General features: G+C 42.4%; 1 protein-coding gene across 9 annotated transcripts in view; it reads left to right on the plus strand.

The window, feature by feature from the left end:
- Positions 1-24,888, plus strand: part of FAM13A (family with sequence similarity 13 member A) — a 116,981-nt gene that overhangs the window by 89,505 nt on the left and 2,588 nt on the right. For all 9 annotated transcript variants that reach the window (XM_083861360.1, XM_083861362.1, XM_083861359.1 and 6 more), the window contains 10 exons: positions 2,642-2,792; positions 10,483-10,696; positions 11,062-11,200; positions 12,296-12,377; positions 12,508-12,728; positions 14,096-14,179; positions 17,939-18,034; positions 19,607-19,690; positions 23,617-23,813; positions 24,480-24,581. In XM_083861360.1, the coding sequence (XP_083717486.1) occupies positions 2,642-2,792; positions 10,483-10,696; positions 11,062-11,200; positions 12,296-12,377; positions 12,508-12,728; positions 14,096-14,179; positions 17,939-18,034; positions 19,607-19,690; positions 23,617-23,813; positions 24,480-24,581 (1,370 nt within the window). The remainder of the gene's footprint in view (positions 1-2,641; positions 2,793-10,482; positions 10,697-11,061; positions 11,201-12,295; positions 12,378-12,507; positions 12,729-14,095; positions 14,180-17,938; positions 18,035-19,606; positions 19,691-23,616; positions 23,814-24,479; positions 24,582-24,888) is intronic.

A 24,888-nucleotide genomic window follows, 5' to 3' on the forward strand; every position in this document is an offset into this window, starting at 1 on the left:
AAAAACGAAAATAAGTGATGGGAATACTGAATTATCTACCACTCTATGGATTTGGAGCATTAATGCAAAGGAAGTTAAACATCTGCTTTCTTGAGTCTCTTGGGTTTGTACCACCATTGTTCTTCAGAACACCTAATGATTTATTCATTGTATTAGAGCCTACATCAGTGAGCAAAGAAAAGAGAGTAACTGGCTGCAGGCAGGGCACAGGCCTGTTTTTATATTTTTTTAAGTATTTCCAATGACTGAAATTACTTCAGGAGGAAGAAGACATCAATATGATCTTTCTAATATATGTGTATTGGAAATGTTTACCTATCTGGGAAGTGCCTTTTTATCTGCTGCAGGTATCTTTTAAGAGTCTTAATAAGTCAGGAGATTGTACACTCTTCATAGAAAGAAGTTTGTCTCTAATTAGTATCAGTAGTGGTGATGAGATGCTATTCTCAGGTTGCTCCCTTTGAAATTGTCAAAATCGAGGTACCTTCCTCTCCTTCACACTTCTTTGTTATTAAAAATAGCACCAGTTTTGAAACTCGGTGCTTTATTTCTTTCCTTGCCTTAAAATACCACCTTTAAACACTGGGCCAGCAATTTAAAGCAGTTTATCAATTGGTACAGTTGGCCACTGACCAGTCTTTGTTTGTGAGGTACACAGACTATTTAAATCCTGGCAGGAAATTTGTCAATGGACCTTAGAGAAATATTTAAGTCCTCCCAACCTGGAAGCAGCTTAAAAGATATTGAATGGTGAATTAGCATTTTTCCGCGTACAGCTCTCACAATAAACACATTTGTAATCAGATTTAGCGTCAAGCTGCATGAGTTATTAGTGCTTGGCAAACTGTCATCTAGTGTTTCATTTTGTTATAATGTTTCAAAAAGGCCATTTATTGAAATGAACAGGAAATACACACCTTACACAAATACAATAGAGAACACTCTTTACAAATACCAGGGTATTTATTGACCAGATTTTTAGAACAGTAGAACAGCCCAGGTTGAAAGAGACCTCAGAAGATCACCTGATCCTTTTGTGGAAAAGGAAGCCTAGATGGAATTATTTAGCACCGTATTCAGCTGCAGGGATTGATGGAGCTGAATCCGGAAAAAAACATTTATTCATATGATTTGTCTACTGGGCAACTTTTTTCCCTCCTCATGAAATTTACTTGTTTTTCTCTGCTCAAAAGGGAAAAGATGAACCAATCATTAGCTTTCTGCAGATGAAAAAAAGTAAATGTGCCTTAGTGGCATGTACTAAGGATATTGAAGCATTTGGCTATGCTTATGGATTCACACGGAAAATAGGTCCAAAAATACTGGTTATTTTCTGTTGGCCCATTTTCTTCCCGTATCAGAATACGCAGATTGTTTACTAAATTTTCAAAATACCTGCAGAGGGAAAATCTGCTTGCTGGCTGCCCACTAGACTATATTTGAGAGAATTATGCCTAAGCCATTCTTAACAAATCCAAATAGTTTATGTAGTAACATAATCCTATCTATTCATCTAGCTTGGTGTTTGTTGGTGGGTTTATACATATCACAGTACATGTTTATGTACATGCATTACACTTCCTTTTCTCTCCTGCCCTCTGTGAGGCATTACTGCTAGTTTATTTTGGAGTGACAGAAGTGCTCTCATCAGGGGCTGTCACAGACACGCGCACTGTGTCTCTGGATTGTGGGAATGGCAGGGATTTCTGCACAAATGCACACGGACGTGTGGTATGTGCAGGGAAGAACAGTGCTGAGACAAACAGCGCTCGCTTCTAGGTAGTACTGGCTGATGAATCGTGTACTTGACAGAATTCTGCTTTTTTTTTTGTTTTTTTATTCCTTTTACCGGATGCTTGTGTGAATTTTTGGCGTTTTCCCAGAGTCCACACTGCTTGCAGCTGAGATGCCAAACCCTACTGCCGTTTGGATTTGCGCAAGACCGCTTTAATACCCAGAGCTCCTCCATAAATAGTTCTGCTCTCCACGCCCAGCTAGAAAACAACCACAGGAAATCGGGGAATGTGCAGCCAGCACAGCTTAGCTGGCACTAATTGATCTGAGCCAGCACAGCCTGCATGAGAGCATTCATGTACGTAGCCTGCGCTGCTGGCTGGCTGCGGCTGCTGCCTCAGGAGCTCTGTGCCTGCTTTTTAGAAGGCACCATATTGCTACAGCCTCACATCAGCAGCAACATTTTCATTTGTTGTTTGAAGGAGTTGCGCTTCTGTAGGAAGTGTACGCAGCCACCCCCCTCCCTCTCCCCTCTCCTCATCCCTGCCTCCCTGCTTCCCTCCCTCCCATTTCATCCCAATCCACTACTGGAGGCTTTCTCAGCTGCATGCAGTTGTCAGGGCAGGCAGTCTTGGGAACTTGCAGTAGCTTTCTAAAGAAGGAAAAGTTCAAGGAAGGCAGATGGACGGATGTTTTTACTAGTGTAAGTGAGCAATTAGTGCACAGGGGTCACCAAGCAAGGAATTTGAATTTGGAGCTGGAAGCATCAGGGTCTATTTGGATCTTTTTAGCTGAAGGCATGAGCTTACTGCTGCTGTGACTTGCAGGGGTTTTTTCCCCGCTCTGCATCCTGAAACGTTTTTTTTCCCCCTTTCTCTCTCATTTCCTTGGGTGTATGGAAACATAGCTGACTTCAACTATGAAGATTCAAGAACATCCAAGCATGCCTGAAAACAAGTTGCAAAGAAATCAAGATGCTGATGATCAGGAAAACAGCTTTGTGTCTGAAGTGCCTCGGCTGGATTTAACATCACTGTGTGATGACAACAACTGGGAAGGTAGGATTGTGTGATGGCTGATTGTGTGAGTGAAATGAGAGAGGAGGAAAACTGAGTGGGCTGGGTGTATCTTTATGTGACCATATTCTCTTGCTAAAAACTATAGAAAAGAAACTTTGTCCTGAATATAGAACTGAAAGTTTGGCGAAATTGGAAGCAAATACTGTATGGTACTAAACCTAACCTGTCACTTACAGGTGGAAAATGAAATGTTTAATTCTTGAAGTTACTTTCATGTCCTGTTGAGTACTGTTAAGTCCCTGAGGATTTCAAGATACCTTATTTCTTAGTGGCTGATCAATGGATAATTAAGCTAGACTGCCCTACACTTCAAAGCCATTGGATATTTCACAGTCTAAAAAGAACTTTTCTTCAATCACTGTTTGGAAATAATGATTCACACCTGAAAAGCACAGCTGGTAAAAAGTGCTGTCTGTCTGCTACTCGGTCTTAAAAACAACTTATTTTTGTGTATGCTGTGAAGGAATTTTGATCACCAGCTTAAATGGCAATGTTAAATTGATTGTATGTCATATAAATTGCTTTAATACTGTTTCTTGGCTCTCCTCTCCAGAGTACATGCTTGATTGGCTATACACTTACTCATGTATGAGTGGGAATCTGGGCAAACTCTGTGGGTACCATGACCTTAATTTCATTTGAAATTAAGATGAAATGAAGGTATCCAGCAGTTTTGGGATCAAACCCTTTTCTAGTACAGTGTATGTGTGTGTGTACAAGCCAGAGTTCTTCTGTTAGTTTAGGAGTGCTTTAGGAGTGAAAGATGGGGTTTGACAGAGAAGAAGCAGGAAAACACAAGTGTGGTGTTTTAATAAAGCAAGAGAGGGAAAATGTGCAACTAATTCATTGCTCTAAAATAACAGTCTCTGAGGAACACTGGGAAGGGAAGGAAGTTCTCTGCTCCTGCCTCCACAGCGTACGTGACCTAGTATGTTTTGCCTTTCCCTCTGGGAGGAGAGCAGCTATGAGGCTTCAGGTGCGAGTAAAGAAAACCCGCAGCCATGGCTGCCTTTGATTCAGCCAGGCAAGCAGTCACCCTGCACAGGAGGGAATTTTTCTATTTGCTTGCTAGGTGGGGATTCCCTGGGTGGAATCACCACACATGCAGCAGGGCTGATCAAAGTGCCCGGGAAGGGCTCCCAGGCGGCCCTGGCTGCTGGATGTTTACTGAGGGGCCAATTAGCAGAAGCCCTGCAGGGTCTCAAGCCAGGGTGAGCATGTCTCTGTTCTCAGAGGTGATGTGTGGCTTCAGCTGTCCTGTGAACCTTTGAAAAAATAATGACTTTTTTTTCCTTCCTGCATTACTAATAGGAATCGTATGAATGCATGCAGGGGAGAACACAGCTCCTTTCTGTCTGCCAGAGGCTTTCCCATTGTATGAAATAAGTTGCTTCTTTGGTACAACTCCCTCTTAGTAGGCATGCTCTTATGTTTGGACTCTAGCTTTCTTGCCCTGCAAATGAGAGACAGGATTATGGGCACATGTGACTGTGCTTCTCTCTGATTACTCCTTCCTCCCTTCTGTTCACGTGTATTTCGCAGGAGGAGGAGGTGGGCAGTTGCAAAAGAATCAGCTGTGTGGGGTGAGAGAGACATCATCTTCTGAAATGTGTGCCTTCCAGAATCACCATTTTGTTGGTGTGGGTGAACAGCAGCAAAATGGTGCCTTCTGTGTCTCAGCAAGGAGAGACTGAGTCTTTCCTCCCTGTGGATGTGGAATCAAGCTTGCAGCAGCCAGGAAGAGCAGTATCTTAACATCAACTCTGAGACTGTTTGTGTAGCTAACAGCAGAGCCTGTTGTTGAGACTGGCTTTGCAGGGCAGGGTTGTACCACCCATCCACACCTATAGCAACCAGGACATCCTCCTTTTTCCTACCAGCCAACCTGTGTCACTCAAACCTTCACACATCTCTGCAGGATCCACACCACAACTCTGGTTGCATCTCCAACAAAAAAGAGAAAGAACTGTGCCTTCAAATGCCCTAACACTGAGCTGTTTATTGCTTTGCTCTAGCAAATTTGGTAGGTCCATCTCTTGGGAAATTACCCATTCTTTCAGGACAGAGTTGAGGTAATGTTTGGGGTCATGGTCCTCTAGATCATACTCTAGAAAATACCAACTGTCCATTGACCAGGGCAAATGCTGGGACTTTCACAAGTGACATATGAGAACAATTACAGGTTGAGGACTTGGCCTTCAGCTGTAGCTGTCATTGTGTCCAGTCAAATGTTGGGAAAGGGCCTTCAACAATGGGCACAAAATTACACAAGACAACCTTGTCCATTGACTAGCTTTTATTTGTCACTCAGGCAGGCTCTCCATCATTTAAAGTGCAGAGATGCCTTAAAAGCCCTCATTCAGGGGCACAGAACTATGGTAACTGCTGCCAGGTGAGCTGGCAGGGCACTGTGCCCTTCATGTTGCACTAGAAGTAATTTCTACCAGATTTTTTTCTCCCATAATTTTCACCTCATAGTCAAATCTGTACACAAGGAGAGATTTGCTGTACTTCTCCAGGCTGTGTTCCCTTTACCTAAAGCTGAGCATGGTGAGGACAGAGACATTTTCTCCCTGCTCCCTGCAATGCATAGCCTCACACTTTGTCATGTGCCCGCCTTCTGCATCCCCCTCACCTGCTAAGTATAGAGGCTTGTGTAGGAATCATCAGGCTATTGACGCAGCACTCAGGGCATGAGCAGTGCCCCAGCAAAATTCAAATGCTGAGCTCTTTGCCTCAGTGCATGTCCCCTGGTCCAGGAGTATTTTCCCGGTGTGCACTTGGCATGTGTGAATCAGGGAGTTCTATTGCCCTGGATGTGGAGCAAGCTGTCCCCATGAACTGGGATGTCATGTCTAACTGCTGGGTTTGCCTGCTAAGCTGGTCAGTGAGTGCCAGCTGAGATGGCTTTAGGAGCAAGCATGTTCAGAGCTGCTTTCAGGTTTCTAATTGTTGTGGATTATGTTTGGATCGGGTGCAGTAAGTGAGGAGAACAGAGTGTTCTCTCACAGGCCAGCACTATTGTGCAGATTTCTCACCAAATGTTTCTAATTCAAGCCCAGAACTTGCTATCCTGTCCTCAGGAAAAATCTGGAAGTATGTTGCTCTCCATAGCAGCGGCTGGCCTTGTCAGCAGATTGGGCTGAGCAGGCAGCTCAGTAAATCAATATGATGTGTGATTGCTGCTGATGTCACCCGATTACTGACACTTTTTGAAAGTTCTGTAGCTGAGATTTCAAGCAGAGTTTACAGTAACAAACACTTATGGAACAATCAGCAGGCATTTTTCTTCAAGCTTCAAAAAAAAAACCGAAAAAAAAGCAGAGGTCAAAACCAATTTGAGTTCAAGTATTGCAACCCCCACTTAAGACCCTGAGGGTGAAGCTGATCTACAAATAGTTTTGACACTGACTTAATTGATACTTTCCCATGGAAAAAACCCAAAGTAATGCAGAAAAATCTGTATAGTATAGCAGAAAGGAAACTGAATTTAGTTTTTTTCAACACTTAACTTAGATTGATCAGTGTATTTGTGTGTAACACTCTTTAGATAAGAAATCAAAAGGTGATGAGGCACATTCTATTTTTATTACTAAGTATTGAGAAAAATTGCATTGTTTACTGAATAGCATCAAAATATTATAATTGTATTTTTGATTGTTATGACACGCTGTAAACAAAATACAAAGTTTGCTTGCTGGCTGAGAGATGTGTCATCTCACTAAGTGAAAAGGTGTGGTAGTGCTATATTTGGGCTATTCTTTTGATCTATGTAGGAAGAATGCCTGCTGATGTATTCAAACAAGGATATTTTCATAGTTATTTGTAAGATGAAGAAAATAGGTTGTTACTGAGCTAGTGAATGCTTTGGATGGGGTTTTAAATTACTCTATTCATTTTATTATGAGAGGTCTTCCTGGAGTCTTTCAAGTGGCATTTGATACTAGCACCTCAGGTGTTGTAATGAGTTTAGACTTTTTAATCTCTCTGGACCTACTTCAATTTACAGTAGCTAAGATTTGGCCTCGTTTGTTTGACAGATGGGTGGGTTGTGTAAAAGCAGTGTTAGCAGCATGTATGAGCAGTGTGGCTGCAGAGGGGTAAACAGGAGATGCCTGTGGCGTTTTGCTGACTGCCTCAAGTGGTTTTTGTGCGTAGACACCCCTCTGTTGGCCCTGCAGCCCCCAGTAACCCTGTGGCAAATACACAATGCAGCAACAAAAAGACCTCAGGTTTTGTCAGCAAGATGGCTTGGAGCTCACCAGTAATACACCAGTTTGATACAATAAATCTGTCTTCTCCTGTGAAGCACTTAATGGTTCAGGTTTATTAAAATCTCTAGCACTCTATGCAGCAGGTTGGCAGAGAGGTTGTACTGCCATAGGCTCTGTGTGCCTACGGAGCTCTGCAAAGCCACACCTGGCAGATGTCGGACAGCTTTATTGAAAGATGAGCTGGTTGTGGGTTTTTGAGAGGGAGAGCAACACTTCTGAAGGACTGCAGGCTCACTACCAGCACACAGTTCACTGCTTCTGTGCCACCTTAGAAAAGGCATGCCTGAAAGAAATGCCTAGAGAGTCTGACCAAGGCATTACATTTTTTTTTCACACTTTCTCTGCACTAGTACAACCATGGTGGCTAAATATTCCCCTCTTTTTAATTTTTTTTTCCCATGAAAAGTTGTCATTCTGAAAAATGGGGGGAAAAAATAGTACGTGGAAAGAATGTGGACATGAGTAGAAAACCGAGTTTTCTTTGAGCAGGAGAGACGTGTTCAGGCCAGAAGAGGAGTAAGTGTAACTGTGCTGTCAAGTCAGTGGCAAAGAAAAGGTGAAATGTTTACAATTTCTATTGAGATTTTGTTCTTCAGTTAGCAGAAAGGGCTGACAGCATAAATCATGGTAGTGGATGGTTTAAAACTGGATTTCATAGCAGATACTTCAAAAAACCATTCAGTCAAGGAGTTCAGCATCCTTCAGAAAAAGCTCAATGCTTTAATAGCTATCTTGGCTAAATGAGTAACAAAAGATATTATGTATCCTGTTAAAGAGGAATTAATTGTGCGTGGTCAGAAGAAGCAGCAGCTTACCCTTAGTGGGTTCCTGTGTGTTTGTGTGATCCAGCAATTCCAGTGGTTCCAGCTGAAGGGGCTGGCACCGGGCCGGCAGGAGAGAGAGAAGGCAGTTGGACTGCAGCTCTGGTCTATTTAGTGATCTGATGTAGATAAAATCTGTAACTGTACATATCTAAATATGTTCCTTGATGAATTGCTGCATTGCTCTCAGGGGCCTAGCCACTTTGTGTCTAGTTGAGGTTTTGTCTTCTAAATGTATATGGTCAGCAAGGGAAACAAAATTACCCATAGAGTCAGGCCTTCCAGGAGCAAGGGTTAAGGAAAGCTGGTTTTCTATAGCAGCCATTTCTTCTGTCAAGTCTCAAATTTGATTTTTCCTTTTAGGACCTTTTTTTTTTCTTCTCCCTTTTATCACTTTCTTCTTTGGAATGGGAGTTTCTGTTTTGGGGAAGTATTTCAAAATTAACAAAATATAAAGCAGACGTACCTCAGTTTCAATTAGGTTACACAAAGTGCTTTGCTGTCTTTTGGGGTTTGATCAGAGGCTCTTTGAGTCATTGCAATTCCCTGAATGTCGCGTGCTATCTGGTTTTAAATCCACCTTGGACAAAGTCACATACATCATACATGATTAATAATGGCTTTGTTAGCTGGTGTGGTGGGAGCTTAATTTAGTTACTGCTAAATATGCCTGATTTTTTTCTAAGTTTATTCCATCTATGTAAATCCCAGGGAGGTGTTATTTAACGATTTCCAAGAGGAAATTCGGTTTGCGTGTGAGAGATATTCAAAGAATTAGAATTGAGAGATGTCTAGAAGAGTTTCATGCATCATTTAAGTCTCGTTCCTGCTGGTCAAGTATATTAATTTTTTTTCCTTTTGTATTACCCGGTATTTTGCTACAAAAAAGATCTTGTGAGATTCTTACTAAAATTATGAGAGATTCAGGGACATGGATGCAAAATATTTCAGATATTAGAAACTGCTAAAGCTGAACAGAGCTTAGAAAAATTATTTTTTTCAGAAATGACCTGAAGGAAGTTCAGGCTGTGTAAGCTTTCCAAACCATGGCAAAACAGCCTTCATATACCTGGGGCTTGCACACCCCATGGAAGTAGCCCCTGTGAGCCAGGCTTGTATGTGCTTCTCTTACCACAACACCTTTGAGGGGCTCTTATGCAAAAAGCTTGTGCAAAAATCTCCTGTCACTCCTTTCAGGGTAGCACATCAGTGTGCATACAGCACCAGCCTCTAAGCAGAGGCATGCCTTTTGTATCCATGTTCTAAGGAAGAAGGCAAAAGGGGGAGAGCATCACTTGAAGATGTGTGCAAGCCAAACATCCCTGAGCCCACCACTGCTGCATCGGCAATGATCTCGCACTGCCCAAGTTGTACAGAGGGGGAATGTTAAACAGCACACAGGTTCTGCAGGGGAATCCTCCTGCCATCCAGTCTGACCTGTGAAAAGATTAACCTCATTCAGCAAAAGGAAACACTGCTTTTTATTTATAAACTGATAACTTCAAAAGCCCCCTCTCTTTGTGAATGAAGAATAGACACACTAGGCACAGGAAACAATTAGTTCGTAGTTCTGTGACTGGTCTGGGAACTTTCTATAAGGTTTTTGTTTTGTTACTTGACTCTAGAGCTATTTGTTAGATTTATAAGTTCAAAGCCTGGCTCTTAGCACCACAGGATTAGACAGTTTAAGTAGGAGCATGCAAATCAGCTTAGTAAACTATCTGAACACAAAATGTTAGACTCCTTATGGCATCTGGAGGGAGCGATCACAAGATTGAGGCGATTGCTTTCCATGGGCTCTATTATGCTAATCAGCAGTGCTAAATTGGGTTTCCCTTTCTCTCCCACTCCACCACCTCCCTGTACAAAATTGCTTTTACTTTTTGCTGGTTAGGTTGTCCAGGGGGCTGAAGATTTCCTCACATTCCTACCATGCTGTAAGCAGCACATGAAAGGGAAAAGGGGAAACTCAGACCATATTACTATAATTGTTAATATGTGGGCTAAGCACTCTGTGGAACAGGTGGTAATGTGAGGCACCTTTTGCTTGCAGATTAGAAGAACCTATGTGTACTCCCAGGCTTTGAATTCCCAGTAGCAGGCAATAGGGTCGCATTGGAGTGCTGGGACCAGTAGAAGAACCATTAATACACTATTCATTTACAGCATTTGTACATCCTGAAACTGAAAAATTTCCTCTGGAACCCAGTTGCCTCTTCTATATACCATGTGCCAGTAATGCTCTCTGTCCAGCATAACTTTTTCCTCAAAGGTGCTAGCTGGTGATTGTCTCATTTGGTGTCAGTCCATGGTAATTCCTGGTCAGCTCTTGGGTAGTTTTCTGTTGCACCTAAGAGATTACTTGTATTTCTGTAGGTTACCTGCTGTGGCCAGGCTTTGTAATGCTTTGCACACAGGGCAGATGGGAGTAGTGACCAGAGAATGCCTGGTGACAAGAGTCACAGTGCAGGACACAGGTTCAGAGCAGGTCAAGGTTCATTAGAACGTTACCTGGAGTCTGTTTTACATATAAAACAAACCTGATAAAACCAGCCTTTGTCTTACTGTTCCCAGAGCCCATCCCTGCTCTCTCCTCATGGCAGCGAGACGGCTTAGACTCAGATGAGGCTCGCCTTTCCCCGCAGGCCGGGCGCTTGATTCGCCAGCTTCTGGATGAGGACAGTGATCCCATGCTGTCCCCTCGCTTCTATGCCTATGGACAGAGCCAACAGTACCTGGATGATACAGAAGTGCCTCCTTCTCCTCCCAACTCTCATTCCTTCATGAGGTGGGTTATGATTTGCCAGTGCTGACTTTCTCATGCAGCTGCAAAGGGTTTGCACAGTTGCATCAAGCTCTTTGGATCGGCTGTGCTGCATTGGGTTTCTGTCCCTACTCACAGGGAACTGGTATTTTTAATAAACTTCTTTCTAGTTATTAATTTCTGGGCTTGTGCATTAATATCTAGAGACTTGCTGTTGCTGAAAGTGGTTGTTAGAGCATCTTTTGCTATCTGTCATTGCAGAGTAGCAACATAACATTCTCACTTTTGTGGGCCTTGCCTTTATTTACACAATGTTGAAGTGGCCATCTGCATCAAGATGTACTGTGGCTGTTTGGATAAGCTTTTCCTGCAATCTCTGCTCTTGGCAGGAGACGGAGTTCGTCTTTAGGATCTTATGAAGATGACAGAGAAGACCTTACCCCTGCTCAACTCACCCGGAGGATTCAGGGGCTGAAGAAAAAGATCAGGAGATTTGAGGACAAATTTGAAGAGGAGAGGAAATACAGAGTGAGTCTCTAGGAGTTAAGGATTTATATGGAGATGTATGCATTAGCAGCAAAGAGAAGGGACACCAGGGAAGTGGGTCAAGCATGCAGAGGAATACCAGGGAAATATGCCAAACATACAGAGGGCTTGAAAGCTTTTATAACAAGGAAAGGAAAAAAAAAGGTAGAAGACCTGCTGCCCCCCAGAAATATGTATGCACACCGAGCAGATTACCTTTTCAGGTGTTATGCAATATCCATGCAGCACAAGAGAGGAAAGCTAATGAAATGACAGGACTTTGACCACTGCTTAAGACAGTGTATAGGAATAGCTATGTTCAATTTCTGATTGTTTATTTATTTAACATCAGCATGTGGGAAGCACCGTTGTTGATCTCATTTGCATGATGGTAATCCCAGGACACCTGTGCATTGCAGAGGAGAGGGAGCAGTTGCCTTCACTCCTGAGCAAGGAACCACAGTTAAGTGCTGCTGAGCAGCAGCAGGATACTGGACTCTTAATTTTTCTGACATGCCCTTCTGATGCACAGAAAGCTTTGTAAGGAACTGTAAAGTTTTGCATGTGTACATCTTTGGCTATCTAAGTGGCAAAGGATTTTTCCTGCAGTAGGAAAGGCTGAAAGAAATGCTCAGAGCTTGCTGTAGCCTAGAATTTGGGTTATTTGATGTCTTTGGATGTAAGGCAGCCTTCAGTGCAGGTACATGTGTCATAACACTTTCCCAGCTGTTCATGCTAGGTTTCCTCTATTTTAGAGGTACCCTCTTGTTGGGAAGCAATAGACAAAAGGATTCCAATGTGCATCCAGCCCTCTGAGTCACTCCTACAACTTAATCGTTGGCATCAGATGTTGTGTGTTTCCTAAGAAGAAAATTCATTTCATGATGCCCCTAAGACAGGGTGTTGTGACAGGCAGGAGCAGTTAAAGCAAGGTGTGAAATGGGCTGGTCAGGCGTGTGCAGCTGCCAGTCAGAAGCCAGTGCCTGTGCACTGTGCTGGGCCCAAATTCCATTGTACCACTTTGTGCCACACACTTGTTTCATTGAATCTCTCCTGGTAGTTTAACACAGATTCAGCATGGCTTTTCTTTCCTTCCAGCCTTCCCACAGTGACAAAGCAGCCAACCCTGAAGTGCTCAAATGGACAAATGATTTGGCCAAATTCCGAAAGCAACTTAAAGGTGAGCAGCTGCCAGTGGTGCACCTTTTGTAGGGTAGCTCAACTCTGCCTCATTTAGACTTGATGTGAGGCAGTGATCCTGACACTATTACACTTTAAAAATGAAGAATTACTCATCTTACCCTATTCAGAGACAAAACTGAAGATATCGGAGGAAGACCTTGCCCCTGTTGTGCGTCAGCGCAGCAACACACTCCCCAAGAGCTTTGGCTCTCAGCTGGAGAAGGAGGATGACAAGAAGCAAGACCAGTCAGATAAATCTGCCAAACCTGCCGTGGAAGTGACCCTTGACTCCATCCAGAAGAAGCTTCAAGAGAAGCGAGCAGAGACAAATCGACCTGAAGACATTAAGGTACAATTAGACAGGTCAGATTTAGGCCTTTAAGTGCAAGTAGGTTACTTGTGGCTGCACAGTCACTTGTGAAAGCCTTGTGGTCTTCTACATTTTGTTAAGAAGTCTGCAGCCTTTAGTCTGGGCTCACTTGCTTTAGTTCCTTTCCCTCTGCCTTTAGTATCTTGATTTTTTTCCCCAGAGCTCAGTTTCTATTGTATGCCATCTTGTGTTCTTTGTCTGACCCTTGTATATTCCTAGTAATGTTTCTGAATTATTACAATTTTTTCCTGCCCTGTATTTGGCTATTTTTGTTGTTACATCCAGAGGTTTCTGGCAAATTCTGAGTCTTGCAGTGCTTCTGGAGATTGTGTCGTCTGCTTGTTTCTTGTTCACTCCAAAACTGAATGTTGTTCTCTCAGGGTGTGTTACTGCTAACCTTCAGAGTTTCATATTGAGCTCTGTTAGCTGCCCTAATCTCTGAGAGTTGTCAGAAGAGAGGTCTGTCTTCATGTCTGATGTTGTGAGCGCCTGAGATTTGGGCAGCCTTGTAATGAAGTCCTTGAGTCTGCTGACATGTAAATTGTGCAGTGCTGTATAAGAGTGAAGCAGACAGCATTATCTTTGTTTGCTAGATCTGCAGAAGAAAAATATACAGTGTGTGTTTTGACTATTTTCTGACTGTAGCAAGAATCTGCAGCCTGGCTTACTGTAGGACTGTGATAGTATTTGGTGCTGTGATAGGGAGAAAAGGCTTTGTGTCAGGCAAATTCAATGGGGGGAATTTTGGCCAACTTAGTTAGAGAAGTCTTCTCTAACTTTTTTCCTAAATTTTTTTTTTTTTTGGCTTTGTCCCCTTTTGTCTGCTACAGCTTTTCACTCTGTAGCAGAATTGACAGAAAGAGGCAATCTGACTGCACTTCAGTTCTTGGTAAAGTGTGTTTGTGACAGTTAAAGCAAAGGTGTCAAGCTTTACAAGAGGTACTGGAATTTGTCTCAGGTTTGGAAAAAAAGAAAGGACACGTGTTCTGTTGTAGAATTTGCATTTCAAATCTTTACTGAAAAAGAGCCACTATCATTAAAAGCTGCATAGTGTTGTTTTTCCAAAGCACACTTATAATCTGTAAATCCACTTTAGGTACATAAAATACCTTCATATGCAAAGTTTGTGTGTTTAATCTGCCTGCATTGAGCACAAGCTTCTACTCACATTAACAATCTTTTTGGCAATGTAGCTAGGAAAAGACAACTGGAAGGTAGAGATGAATCGTTAAAACGTAATGATGGTATGACATGGTTTGGTTATGGCACAGATCGGTATTTTTTGAGTCCAGGAATCTGACGTTTTTTCTTCCTCCCTTTCCCTCTCTCTGTGCCACTTTTCGTAGGACATGACACGAGATCAGATAGCAGCTGAAAAAGTGGCTCTTCAAAAAGCTTTGCTGTATTATGAAGGCATTCATGGCAGACCGGTATGTACTGCAGCTTTTTTTTTTTTTTTTTTTTTCTCTGTCAAAGTACATCTTTCTATGTCTTTGTCTGTAGTCAATGATGCCCCTAATATGCTATTTTGATGTCAGGTCACTAGAACTTCTTGCTCTACAAACCACACCTTCACCATCTAATCCACCTCCCTGATCCTTCACTTCCGCAGCTGCTGAGGAGTCAGTTCCAGGCAGGGTGATGTCCTCACACAGCACTGGGCTGGACAGACACCTGTAGGACAGAGCTTACAGGCTGAGTGGGTATTATTTTGGCATTGTGCTCATCAGGTTCCACAGACATTCAATTTGTGGCCCAGTGGACAGTCTGCATGGGAATAGCTCTGCATGGTTCCCCATCCAGCCAGAAAGTTTGCAGTTTTCTGGTATCAATGGTATAAGGTTTCTTGTACATTTGATCTTAACAACTTATTTGCGAAGACAGAGAATTAAGTTTTGTCCCCTGTTGATCCCTGCTGTGACAGAAACACAGTGGCTTCCAGGCCATGAAATTGGGTTTTTATGAGTCCCTCCTTCTCTTTCACTGATGACATTATAGTCTTTGTGACTAGCTGTATAGGTAAAGTAACTTAATTTCAGAGTGCTGCTAATCCCCTGAGCAGTGGCTTGGGAGTAGCAAATTACTGCTTATGAGGAGTGCTTGATTGGTGCAGCTCACAAATCTGTCATTCTGCTGCTGCACGAGATTCCTGATCTTTTCCTTCCGAATTATATCTTTCTTTACCCATTGTTTTAAAAAGTCTCATTAATTTATTTAAATGCCTTCATGGAAATGCTAATATTGTACAGGCACAACTATATTAGCAATTGAAAATGGCATAGTTACATGAAAGGACAGGCAGATTTATTCTTGAGTAAAATAGAAAAAGAGCAGCACAAGGGAATTCACTTAACCTTCCCTGTGTTCTCTGTAAGACCAAGTCTTTTTTTGCTGCTTTTACAATTATATATAAATCAACAGTTGGCATCTTACTGAAGTAAACTCACTTCAATCTGTTCAAAAAGATAACAAGCCCAGAGCCTATCTTGTCAGCATACTTTTATTTCCACGTATCTTTTCCAATGCTTTATTTATACAACTGCTTTTTAATTTGTTTTGGTTTAAAGTAAGCTGTCTATACCTAGCAACACTGAACTGCATGGTAAGGAAGACTGATCAGCTTTTGCTGCTCCCAGCTCCTGGCAGTGCAGCAGTGGAAAAGTACTGAGAGCTTGAGGAGAATGGGGATAGTTCAGCCAAGTTTTTTTTTTCCTTAAAGATATTTAACTAAACAAGGAAAAACAATGGAGCTCAGATTCATTGTGCAACTGGGTCTTTCTGCACCAGTGATAGATGAACCTGCAAAGGTGGAACTGAACTGTTTTAGTTAAGCCAAAAGTCTGTCTCTGCAGAAATTCTTGAGCTGCTCTAACAATGCAGGCAATGGTCTGTTCTCAGCTGCTGCTGTTTTGCCATGTGGAGTGTGCCCCAGAATTGTGTCAAAGGCTCCATTATTCAAACAGTCTCTTTGCATTTTTATGTTCTCCCAAAATATACTCAGGTTTTACTGGTCTTACTTACTTATGTTTAACTTATGAGACAGTGTGCCCATGTACTAAACATTTACTTTCAGAATATCCTTTCTGTAAAGTTTGCTGGTGTAAATGAGCTGCAGGACAGGCTCAGACTCCATACACTTAAGTTCCAATGCCTATATTCATTCTCTGTGTTGCTCTTCCACACTGATATTCAGACACTGAAGGATGTTGTTTAACTTTTCCATCCCTCAACATACCTAAGGACTTTGTGCCCATTTCAAGGCTTGTGTTAATTTTTCTGTACAGAACAGTGCTGTTAATCAACTTTGAGATGCTGTTAATTGAAGGTTAGATTCTCAGCCTCAACATAGTCTTATCATAGTCTTGGTTTTTTTTAAGTAACAGACTGTCTGAGCCAACAGTAGTGCTGTACCTCCTGTTCCACAAACTGCTAATCTTGTAAAGCTAGGAATAATATTTTGTTTATATACATATACATATATATATATATTTAGGTTACTCAGTTTCTCTAGTTGTATTCCTGATGGGTTACAGAGAAATGTCCAAAGCTGGAGGCAACTTGCTAACCAGTGCAATTGAGTGCAGGCACATCAGCACAAAACTCAACACAAAGAGGACTGAGTGAATTGTTCGATGACACTCACATCCCTCTAATCCATGTGAGCTGCTTACTCAATGAACAGGCAGCTTGAGGCTGTCAGGAATTGGAGCCCTGCAATGCTTTGGGGATGTGGGACATTCAGCCCCCAGAGCTCAGACTGCCTATCTATATGCCCCTTATCAGGCCTGGGGATATTTGCATTGAACCAGAAAAGGAATAAAGATCTTCCTCCTTTTCCTCCCTGTTCATCTGCTCCCAACATAGGAAACATAGGTTTGGTTATCAGGAGGAAGATGGATGCTACCTCCAGATTCTTAGAGTTCATCCCTGCCATCCCACTCCTGGCAATACTTACAGCCTTTCTGCCCCTCACAAGCTAAAACCATCTCTTTCTCTGGAGGGAGGATGTAAAAGCTTTAAAAAGATTATGCCAGTGAAAGTCAACTGTAGACAAAATAAAAGGCAGTTTAAAATTGCCTCCCTGTCTCAGGCTGTATTTCCTTTTCTCCTGTTTCTCCTGTTTCTGTTGTAGAAAGAGACTGCACAAAGCTCCTTAGGGGTTATGCTGTTGATGCTGATTTTTATATGGCACTTGTTCAGGTGTTCTAGTGATTAGCAGCAAGTAGAAAGGCATGACATCAGTTAAAGCTTCCTCATAAGAGCTTTATAATCTAAAGTTAGACAAAAGATCTAATGGAAGGACACTTACAGGATGTGGGTCAGAGAGTGCTGAACGATGATCAGGTTTTGCTGAGGTTTTTGTTTGTTTTCTAATGTGCTGTAAGAAAACACTGAAGAAATAAAACCCACCTTGAATCTGAAAGAAAACCAGAAATGAACACACTCAGTTTGTAATGCTCTCAAACCTGGAAGGGAGCACAGCAAGCAGTAAGGAGGAGTGGAGTTAAGGACAGAGCAATATAGGAGCATCTGAGGTGGACATCACAGCACTATTGTCTCTTCTCTATGCCACACAGCCCTGGCACCTTTGTCCCTTCTGAACATTGCAGTGAATCCTTCCCAGCAAAGTGGCTGCGAGGAGGGATGATGGGCAAGGTTAGGGGGCTAAAAAGAGGAAAAAATGATGGTTTGTACAGGAAATTAGGAGGAATAGCAAAGCCAGAAAGTCAGCTTTTATGAAATCTGTAGTTTACTGTACTCAAGGGAAATCTCCTCACATTGCAACATCCAGTCAGTGCAGCTGCTTTCTTTTCATGGGTCTTGAACATGGCTATTGAGGGCTGGCCACAAAAACAAGGATGGGAAAGCTCATCTTGTGCTTAAGGTGGAAGACGTGACTGCAAGCACACAGTGCTGCCTCTGCAGGTAGTTCTGTGCTGTGGACATGTGATCCCTAATTGGTCATTTAAACCACCTCTCTCTTACCCCTTTACAGGACACCCCACACACAGCTTCAGCTGGCATCAGGCACAGGTGATGCTGTGATGGACAGGAGTTTCAGGGCTAATGCTGCTCTCCTGTCATCCCTGTACAAGTCTCTTCAGACTGAGAGTGATCACAGGCATATGAGTTCTAGAGTGGAGTATTTGTTGGAGGCTTCATGGATGTCTTCTCTTTTTCCTTTTCAGGTTACCAAAAATGAACGGCAGGTGATGAAGCCATTGTATGACAGGTATCGCTTGGTCAAGCAGATCCTCTCCAGAGCCAACACCATTCCTATTATTGTGAGTAGAGCATTCTTTTTTGGGCTATTTCTTTGGTTTCAAGCTGAGGAAGAAGGAATCACCACACTTTTGTGTACAACACAATCACTAAGGCTAAGTCCCAACCTCCCTTACCACTCAAAGATCAAGCAAATGACAGAATCAATGACACATTTCATACTGAAGTTGAGCAAAGCTGGTCAAGGGACATTAATGCCCACATGTGAGCCATGAGGCACATCTCACCTTGTATTGTTTCTTCTCTTTCCATTGGGCTGCTGCTGTTATTTCATCCATCCTCTGTTTGGCTACAGCCTCACTTCTTTTTCCGTACCAACCCATGCTGAGCTGTAGGTCTTCCATGCTGCTTCGTTCCACAGGGTTGTATGTACAGGATTCCTGTACATGGGAACACAGACTTGAGTAGACCCCACAGGAGATGCCAGGTGTGTCCTTGGCTGAAAGAAAGGACCCTCAGTCTTCTAACACTTAATTTGCATTAAAGAGATCCTCTAAGTCGTGGATATTCCCTCTTTCAAGGTAGTGCTTTGCCACCAGCAAGAAACCCAATACACTCTACTAGGAAGAAAATTCATTTCTCTTGAATTTTAGACAACTTGTGTAGTCCAGTTTTTTAAAATTAATTAATCTAAAAAACCCACACAGAATACTTCAAGCCTGTCTATGGAAAGAGAGTACTTTTATCAAAGTTCCTGTTCATTCTGTCTGTCATGTATGAACCTTTTTTTGCTTTTCCTGAGCAGTGCTTATGTCCTGCCCACTTTCCCTAGATGGCCCATGAAGTGAACAGGCTGGCACAGCATTACCCAGTGCAGTGTCACTGAGGAGTGGGGCTTTTTTCTTCAAATACTGTAAGGTGTTCCTGGTCCTGCATTTAAAACAAAGTAAAAAGCTGTTCCTCCTGAAATATGCTAAGTAGTCTGCAAAGTGTGTGCCTTGAAGACAGTGCTGGAAATCGAGGAGGAAACTGTGTAGGTGTGCATGGGCAGTTTAATGCAAAGCTGTCAAAGAGAGCCCAGGTCTTCTTTAGACACAAAACTGAAAATCCACAGAGGCTAGCAAAGGAGAGATGAGACTGTTTTTTTTCCCAGTCTTCTGAGTGAGAACAATGAGAGATTCATAGAGAGACAGGATACCTTTGAAAATCTATCTTTACCTCAGTAGGTACTTCAGTGGGAAATCAGGCTTCTGGAAAGCAAATCTGGAGAGCCTGGCTGAGCTTACCCTGTAGCTCTGGAGAGCCAGCCACAATGCTCTATGTATGTATGGGCCTCAGGCTGGGGATTATTTTCTTGCAGCCTTTGCCTTGTAGTCACTACCCAGCTAATAATTATCCAAGTTTCTTTTTAAAAGCAGATTGCCACTGGTATCCTTTGCTAAACAAAATCCTGAGAGAAAACAGCCCGACATTCAGGGGGTTTGCCAGGCCTATTTTTCTTCTTTGAGAAAGATATTTCTCCTGGTGGTCCAGTGATGAGCTGAGAGTGAATGTGTGGGTGAGAATGAGCTGAGAGCAGGTGGTGGAGGAGAAAGGGGTTCACAATGTAACATACTTGTTAACACCTGTCACAGGGTTCCCCCTCCAGCAAGCGGAGAAGCCCTTTGCTGCAGCCAATTATCGAGGGCGAAACAGCTTCCTTCTTCAAGGAGATAAAGGTGAAGACCTCCAGCTGCTAACTAATTGCTCCGTTTGCATCAACTTTCCCCTTATACCAATGAAACAGAATGGTTGATTGATTTTTTTTTTTATCAGTGTTGATTTTTTGCAGTGTCCTGAAAAATCAGTAGCTGCTTTAAGCCTCGCCAATTCTGATCAAATTCTTCCCTTGTAGATAAGACTACAGTGTTTCCTTGGCTTTGCATTCTTTCCTGTCCTCCTTTCCCCTCCATCTGCACATAATGTATTTTATTTTGCTTAAAAAAAAATTAAAAATCACAGATACCCCTGTACCTTGCTTTTTTTCTTGCTTTCCTCCTTTCTTTTAAAAAACACTAACTTGTTTTGCAGTAGTTTCTCTCACTCCCAAGCTCTGTGGCTTGCACACAGCACCATGGCAGAAATGGGCTCTCACAAAACTAACCCTCACACGTGGAGCAAGCCAGGGCACTTACAGGATCCTTACCTGCTCCCCTCCACTTATTTTATCCAGGCTCTTTTTCACCACCTTGTGCAGGGTGTTTTTAACTTAATGAGGATGGAAGTAAGAACAGCTTAGTTCTACTAGTTGATACTTGGTCAGATTTGGATGGCAAGATTGTTGTGTTTCTTCCTGTGCTGCTGTGGAGTAGTAATTCAGGGTGGGGAACATTGCTACAACACTATTCCCCTGAGGAATAAAGTCCAACAGCAGACCAGGACACGCAGCGTGGAATTGAGCCCTGGCTTGCTTTCTGTATGTACCCTTGCAGTAATAAGGGAGAGCAGTGCTTCAGCACATTTGGGTCATATTTCTGTTATCCAGCCAGAGCTTGGTTAAATGTAAATACTGCAGACCTAGAGATCTGAGGTGATTTGAGTCCAGTAGATTGTATATTAATGGACTGTTGGAGGCACATATTCTTTAATACCAGATTGCAGACTGAAGATGTTAAGCTGCTGTTTGGAAGCTGGTTAATGATCATTGAGCTTCTTAGTATTTTCTAGATAACCACTGGATCAAATCTGCAGTGCTGGTCTGGTGGGGAGTGTGTTTGTTTGCTTCTGTTTTTTTTTTTTTTTTAGTGTGTCCTTTTTTTCTCCACCTCTGCTTGCACTCAGTGTGAGAATTTAGAGCTGTCAATTATGGTGGTCTCTGATGGCCAGCACAGTCTGGTGCTGTGCCGGGGCAGCACCAAACCAGTTCAGCAGTGTCCTGCAGGGAATTCAAACCTGGAGGGGTTTCTGGCAGAAGATCAGGATGACAGCCTTAAGCCTGTTAACATGATGTGCCTATTAACACTTAAATGGGGCTCTGTCAAGCTGCATTTGGCAGCTTCGTACTGAACTACACTCAGAAATAAAGAGTGGAAATCGGCAAAAGGCCCCAAAACTTGACTTCAACATAGGTCCACTCTGGGCAGGGAAATATTTGACAGGCCCCTGACAATGTGAGTATTTTTGTGTTTCTAGTGAATTTTTCTTGAAGCATTTGGGAGAGTTGACTAAAAACTTGAAAGGTGTTCTGAGGTGACCTTACCAAATATTTTGGTGCAAGATCTTGAATGTTGTGTTGAAAAAATCGTTAGGATTCTTGCTTTGTGGGAGTGCCGATGATAGGATACTCTGGGGGTTTGCCATTTATAATTCTGGAATGCCTCATGATTGCCTAAAAATCCAAGCCAGGTATCTGCTAAATGAATTTCGTTGACAAAGATCATGCTGGTTCAAGGTGCAAATGTTGCTGCAGGTTTAAAGTGAGGTTCCTGTGTGAGACTTTTTAAAGGGAAGGCCTTAGAGGGCCTTTTCTGTTGGAGTTCTGGCTAAGAATCCTTTTCATTCGCTCCTTTGTATTTAAGAGCAAAATTATTTCAAAGGTCTCATGATAACCAGATGTAGTGTCTTGGCTCTGAGGTCTAAATGAATTCTCTGCACTTTCCTTTCCTCCTGTGGCATTGTGTGGCAGGAGGCTGGCTCCTGAGCTGTTTGCTGGCTCAGGCAGTGGCTGGTGTCTGCAACGAGGCAAGACAGGCTCATGGGTGTCTCTGAGGAAAACTCCTTGCATCTGTCCTCAGGGGCAGCTTTGTCACACTGCTTATGGAAATTGTCCCTTGGCTTTCTTTCCAGGAGCTCTCCCAGAAAAGGGCATGGGAGCTCCTCCGATGTTGCCAGAGAGATTCCTCTAAAGCAAAGTGTGCTGCTTTTATTGTTTAGACTGACTTAGCAAATCCTCCTCCACAGCACAGCAGGATCCATGTTCTCCTGCTGCAGCCTTTCCCAGTCTAGGCAGAGGGCATGCCTGGGGACAGGGAAACGGCAGTGAAGGATGGTGTCCCTTCCCCAGTTCAGCCTGGAGTTGTTGGTAGGGTTTAAGGACAGTACATGCTGCTGGTTTGTGCTTTCTATTTAAACGGTGCAATTGATGTCTGGAGAAATGGGTCTTGTCTAACCATGTGCTAAATATTGCTTCAACTTCCACAAGTTCCCTGCAGATTTTCCTAAGATGCATTCAGACTTCTCCATTTCTTTTGTTATTATTGCTACTCGAAACTTCTTCCCAGAATATTTCTTTCACCCTCCAGCCTCAGTCTTGGTTGTAATTCTCAGCCTGTGGCTTTGCAATGCATCATCATGGCCTAGAGCTTTAACTTAAAAAGAAAACTCTGGGCAAACTATAATTTAATTGAAATGTATGCATTTATAAATCACTAACTTTGAGAGTTTAATGGGACTTACCCAGGTCCTGGTGTTACCTTCTCCCTTTTTTGCTTAAAATATGGGAGCAGTCTCTTAGGAATAATTGAATTATTCACAAGGAATTACATGAAAAAAGGAATCAAGAAAATGTCTGCTTTTGATCTCGGTGCTACAGTGTATTTTTGTCTTGAAGACCAGTGATATTAGCCCCCAAAAGCTTTTAAAGATATCCATGTACTTAGATCCTTCCTGGCTAGAGTTACGTGGCTGTAAAATTAATTTATCTACACACATGCATACATATTTGAGAGATTTACTGTCCATGCTGGCATTTGCCACTTTTAAGTGGCCTCATTCTTTATATGAAGGTTTAAAACTGCCTTCTAGAAATGTCTCCGTACATAAGAGACTGGGCCTCGTTCCCTGATAATTGAAATTATTTCTGGGCAGTGTCATAGGACAAGCCCTACTTTCAAGAGCACAGTGAATTGGTGAATACCAAGTGCAGCAGGGACTTTCAAATCTCATGCCTATAAATTTTGTAAAAAAAATCGGAACACAACCAATTTATCAGTGTTCATTGAGGAAATGGGAAATTGGACTGTGCAGAGTTTCCAGTCCAGTTTTTAGTATATTCCAGCAAAATGGTCAGAGCTGATGTTTGAACATGTTAGCAGCAGCAGTCCTTTTGCAGTCAATCATATCTCACATTTGGGTAATTGTAAGACTCATCTCAGCTCACTGGTATCACTGTATGAGCATTTGAGGTCTCAAATTCAGCCATTAGAGAGAGCTGTTGAGCTGCATCTTTCAAGAGAAAATTCCATATTTTAACCTGGCAGTCTCTATGCTGGGAAATGTTTGCAGGGAAATGCAGAGGATGGCTGGTGTGCTTTGGACAATATGCATAACAGCTGTAAATGGGTTCATTTACATCTGAATACATAAACTAAACAAAGCAACAGGTTGTTCTGAATCCCAGGTATTTTTTTTTTTTTTCTTTCAGTTGTGTCGCTGTAGGTCTCCTTAACCAATCTGAGTTTGTGGTGGCAATTTCTCTGTCATGCTTTGGTTCTAGGGTGTCTTACTGATGGTCTTCTCGTGTCCTGTGTATTGCTTGGCAATTGACGTGTTTGCTCTGCCTTTCCACTTCTTGTTCCCAAGTGCATGTGGTGAGAGGAGGAGCCTGTTCCTGAGAAGGGAAGCAATAACCTGTCTGGTTTTGGGGATGCTCTGTCCCTGTGTGTAGGAAGAAGAGGAGGGGTCTGAGGAGGACAGCAGTGTGAAGCCGGATCTCACAATTACCATAAAAACAGATTTCAGTGTGCGCAGCTTCTTGGATCAACTAGAAGATGATGCCGACGGCTTTGTTTCCCCAGTGGATGATAAGATGCCATCTAGGAGCAGTCAGGATATGGGGCTTTCAAATCTCCATGAAGCATCCATGTATGTTGAATTCACAGGCAACTGCAAAAAGTTATTTCTTGCTAAGATAGCATTTTATTTCTCAGAAAAGTGTCTAGATTTTTGGGGTTTTTTTTAATTTATGATCTGAGCCAGAAGTTTTCATGTTGCATTTTTAAATGCAATAGACCCTCATAGGAAAGGGTTTGGGAAGAAATTGCCCTGTCCTGATACTTGGCTTATGCACATTTGGATTCCATCACTAAATAGTAACTCCAGCAGTGGCAAGCCTTTATCATGAAAACCCTGCACTCCAGAAGGTTTTTCATGTTTTGGAGAGGTCAAGTGGAGCTACCTTTGCTAGTTTCAAGTCTGGTGGGTGGTAGCCCTAAGTTGTGACCATTGAATTTGATCCTATAAAAGTCACCAAACACAGACCCATCTGCAGGAGAAAAGTTTTATAGACGTTGGTGGTAACTGTGAAGTGCACACTTGACCTCCTTAAAGGCTGCAGCTTAAGACTATGATCGTTATGCTGAACTAAATTCAGAGAGCTTTTTGTTTCAAGTAATGTGAGGCTACAGAGCTACTTGCAGGAGCAGCTCCATTGCTTGGCATATGTACAACTAAATATCTCTAGGTTTACTGTATATTTCCTGTTTTTGTTGCATACGTATGGATAATCTCACTTATCTTTAAACCCAACAGCCCTGAACTGTTAGAGCAGCTCCAAGAAGTCAGGGAAGAGAAAAAGCGAATCAGAAAAAAATTGAGAGACTTTGAAGATAACTTTTTCCGACAAAATGGAAGGTAACAATTTTTCAGCTCTCTCTGTTCTTCAGCTACTTTTAATCTGTTTTGCATCTACAAAGATCTCCAAATATGCAGAGTTACCTGAATTCAGTATTACGTATTTCCTCTTCACAATCGTTATCATTGCTTTACCCACATTCAGAATGATGGAAGAGCTATTCAGTGTTAAAATAACTTTTTTTCCCTAGTGATTTCTGTCCTATTCTTGCTTGTCTGTGAGGTATTCAGACACTAGTTTTATCAAGTATTTCTGCTTTAGTGTAACTGGTTTTATTTTAAGAAAATCTCCCTCACTGACGAGCTG

Source organism: Zosterops lateralis, assembly GCF_965231275.1.
Source record: "Zosterops lateralis genome assembly, chromosome: 5".
NCBI lineage: Eukaryota > Metazoa > Chordata > Aves > Passeriformes > Zosteropidae > Zosterops > Zosterops lateralis.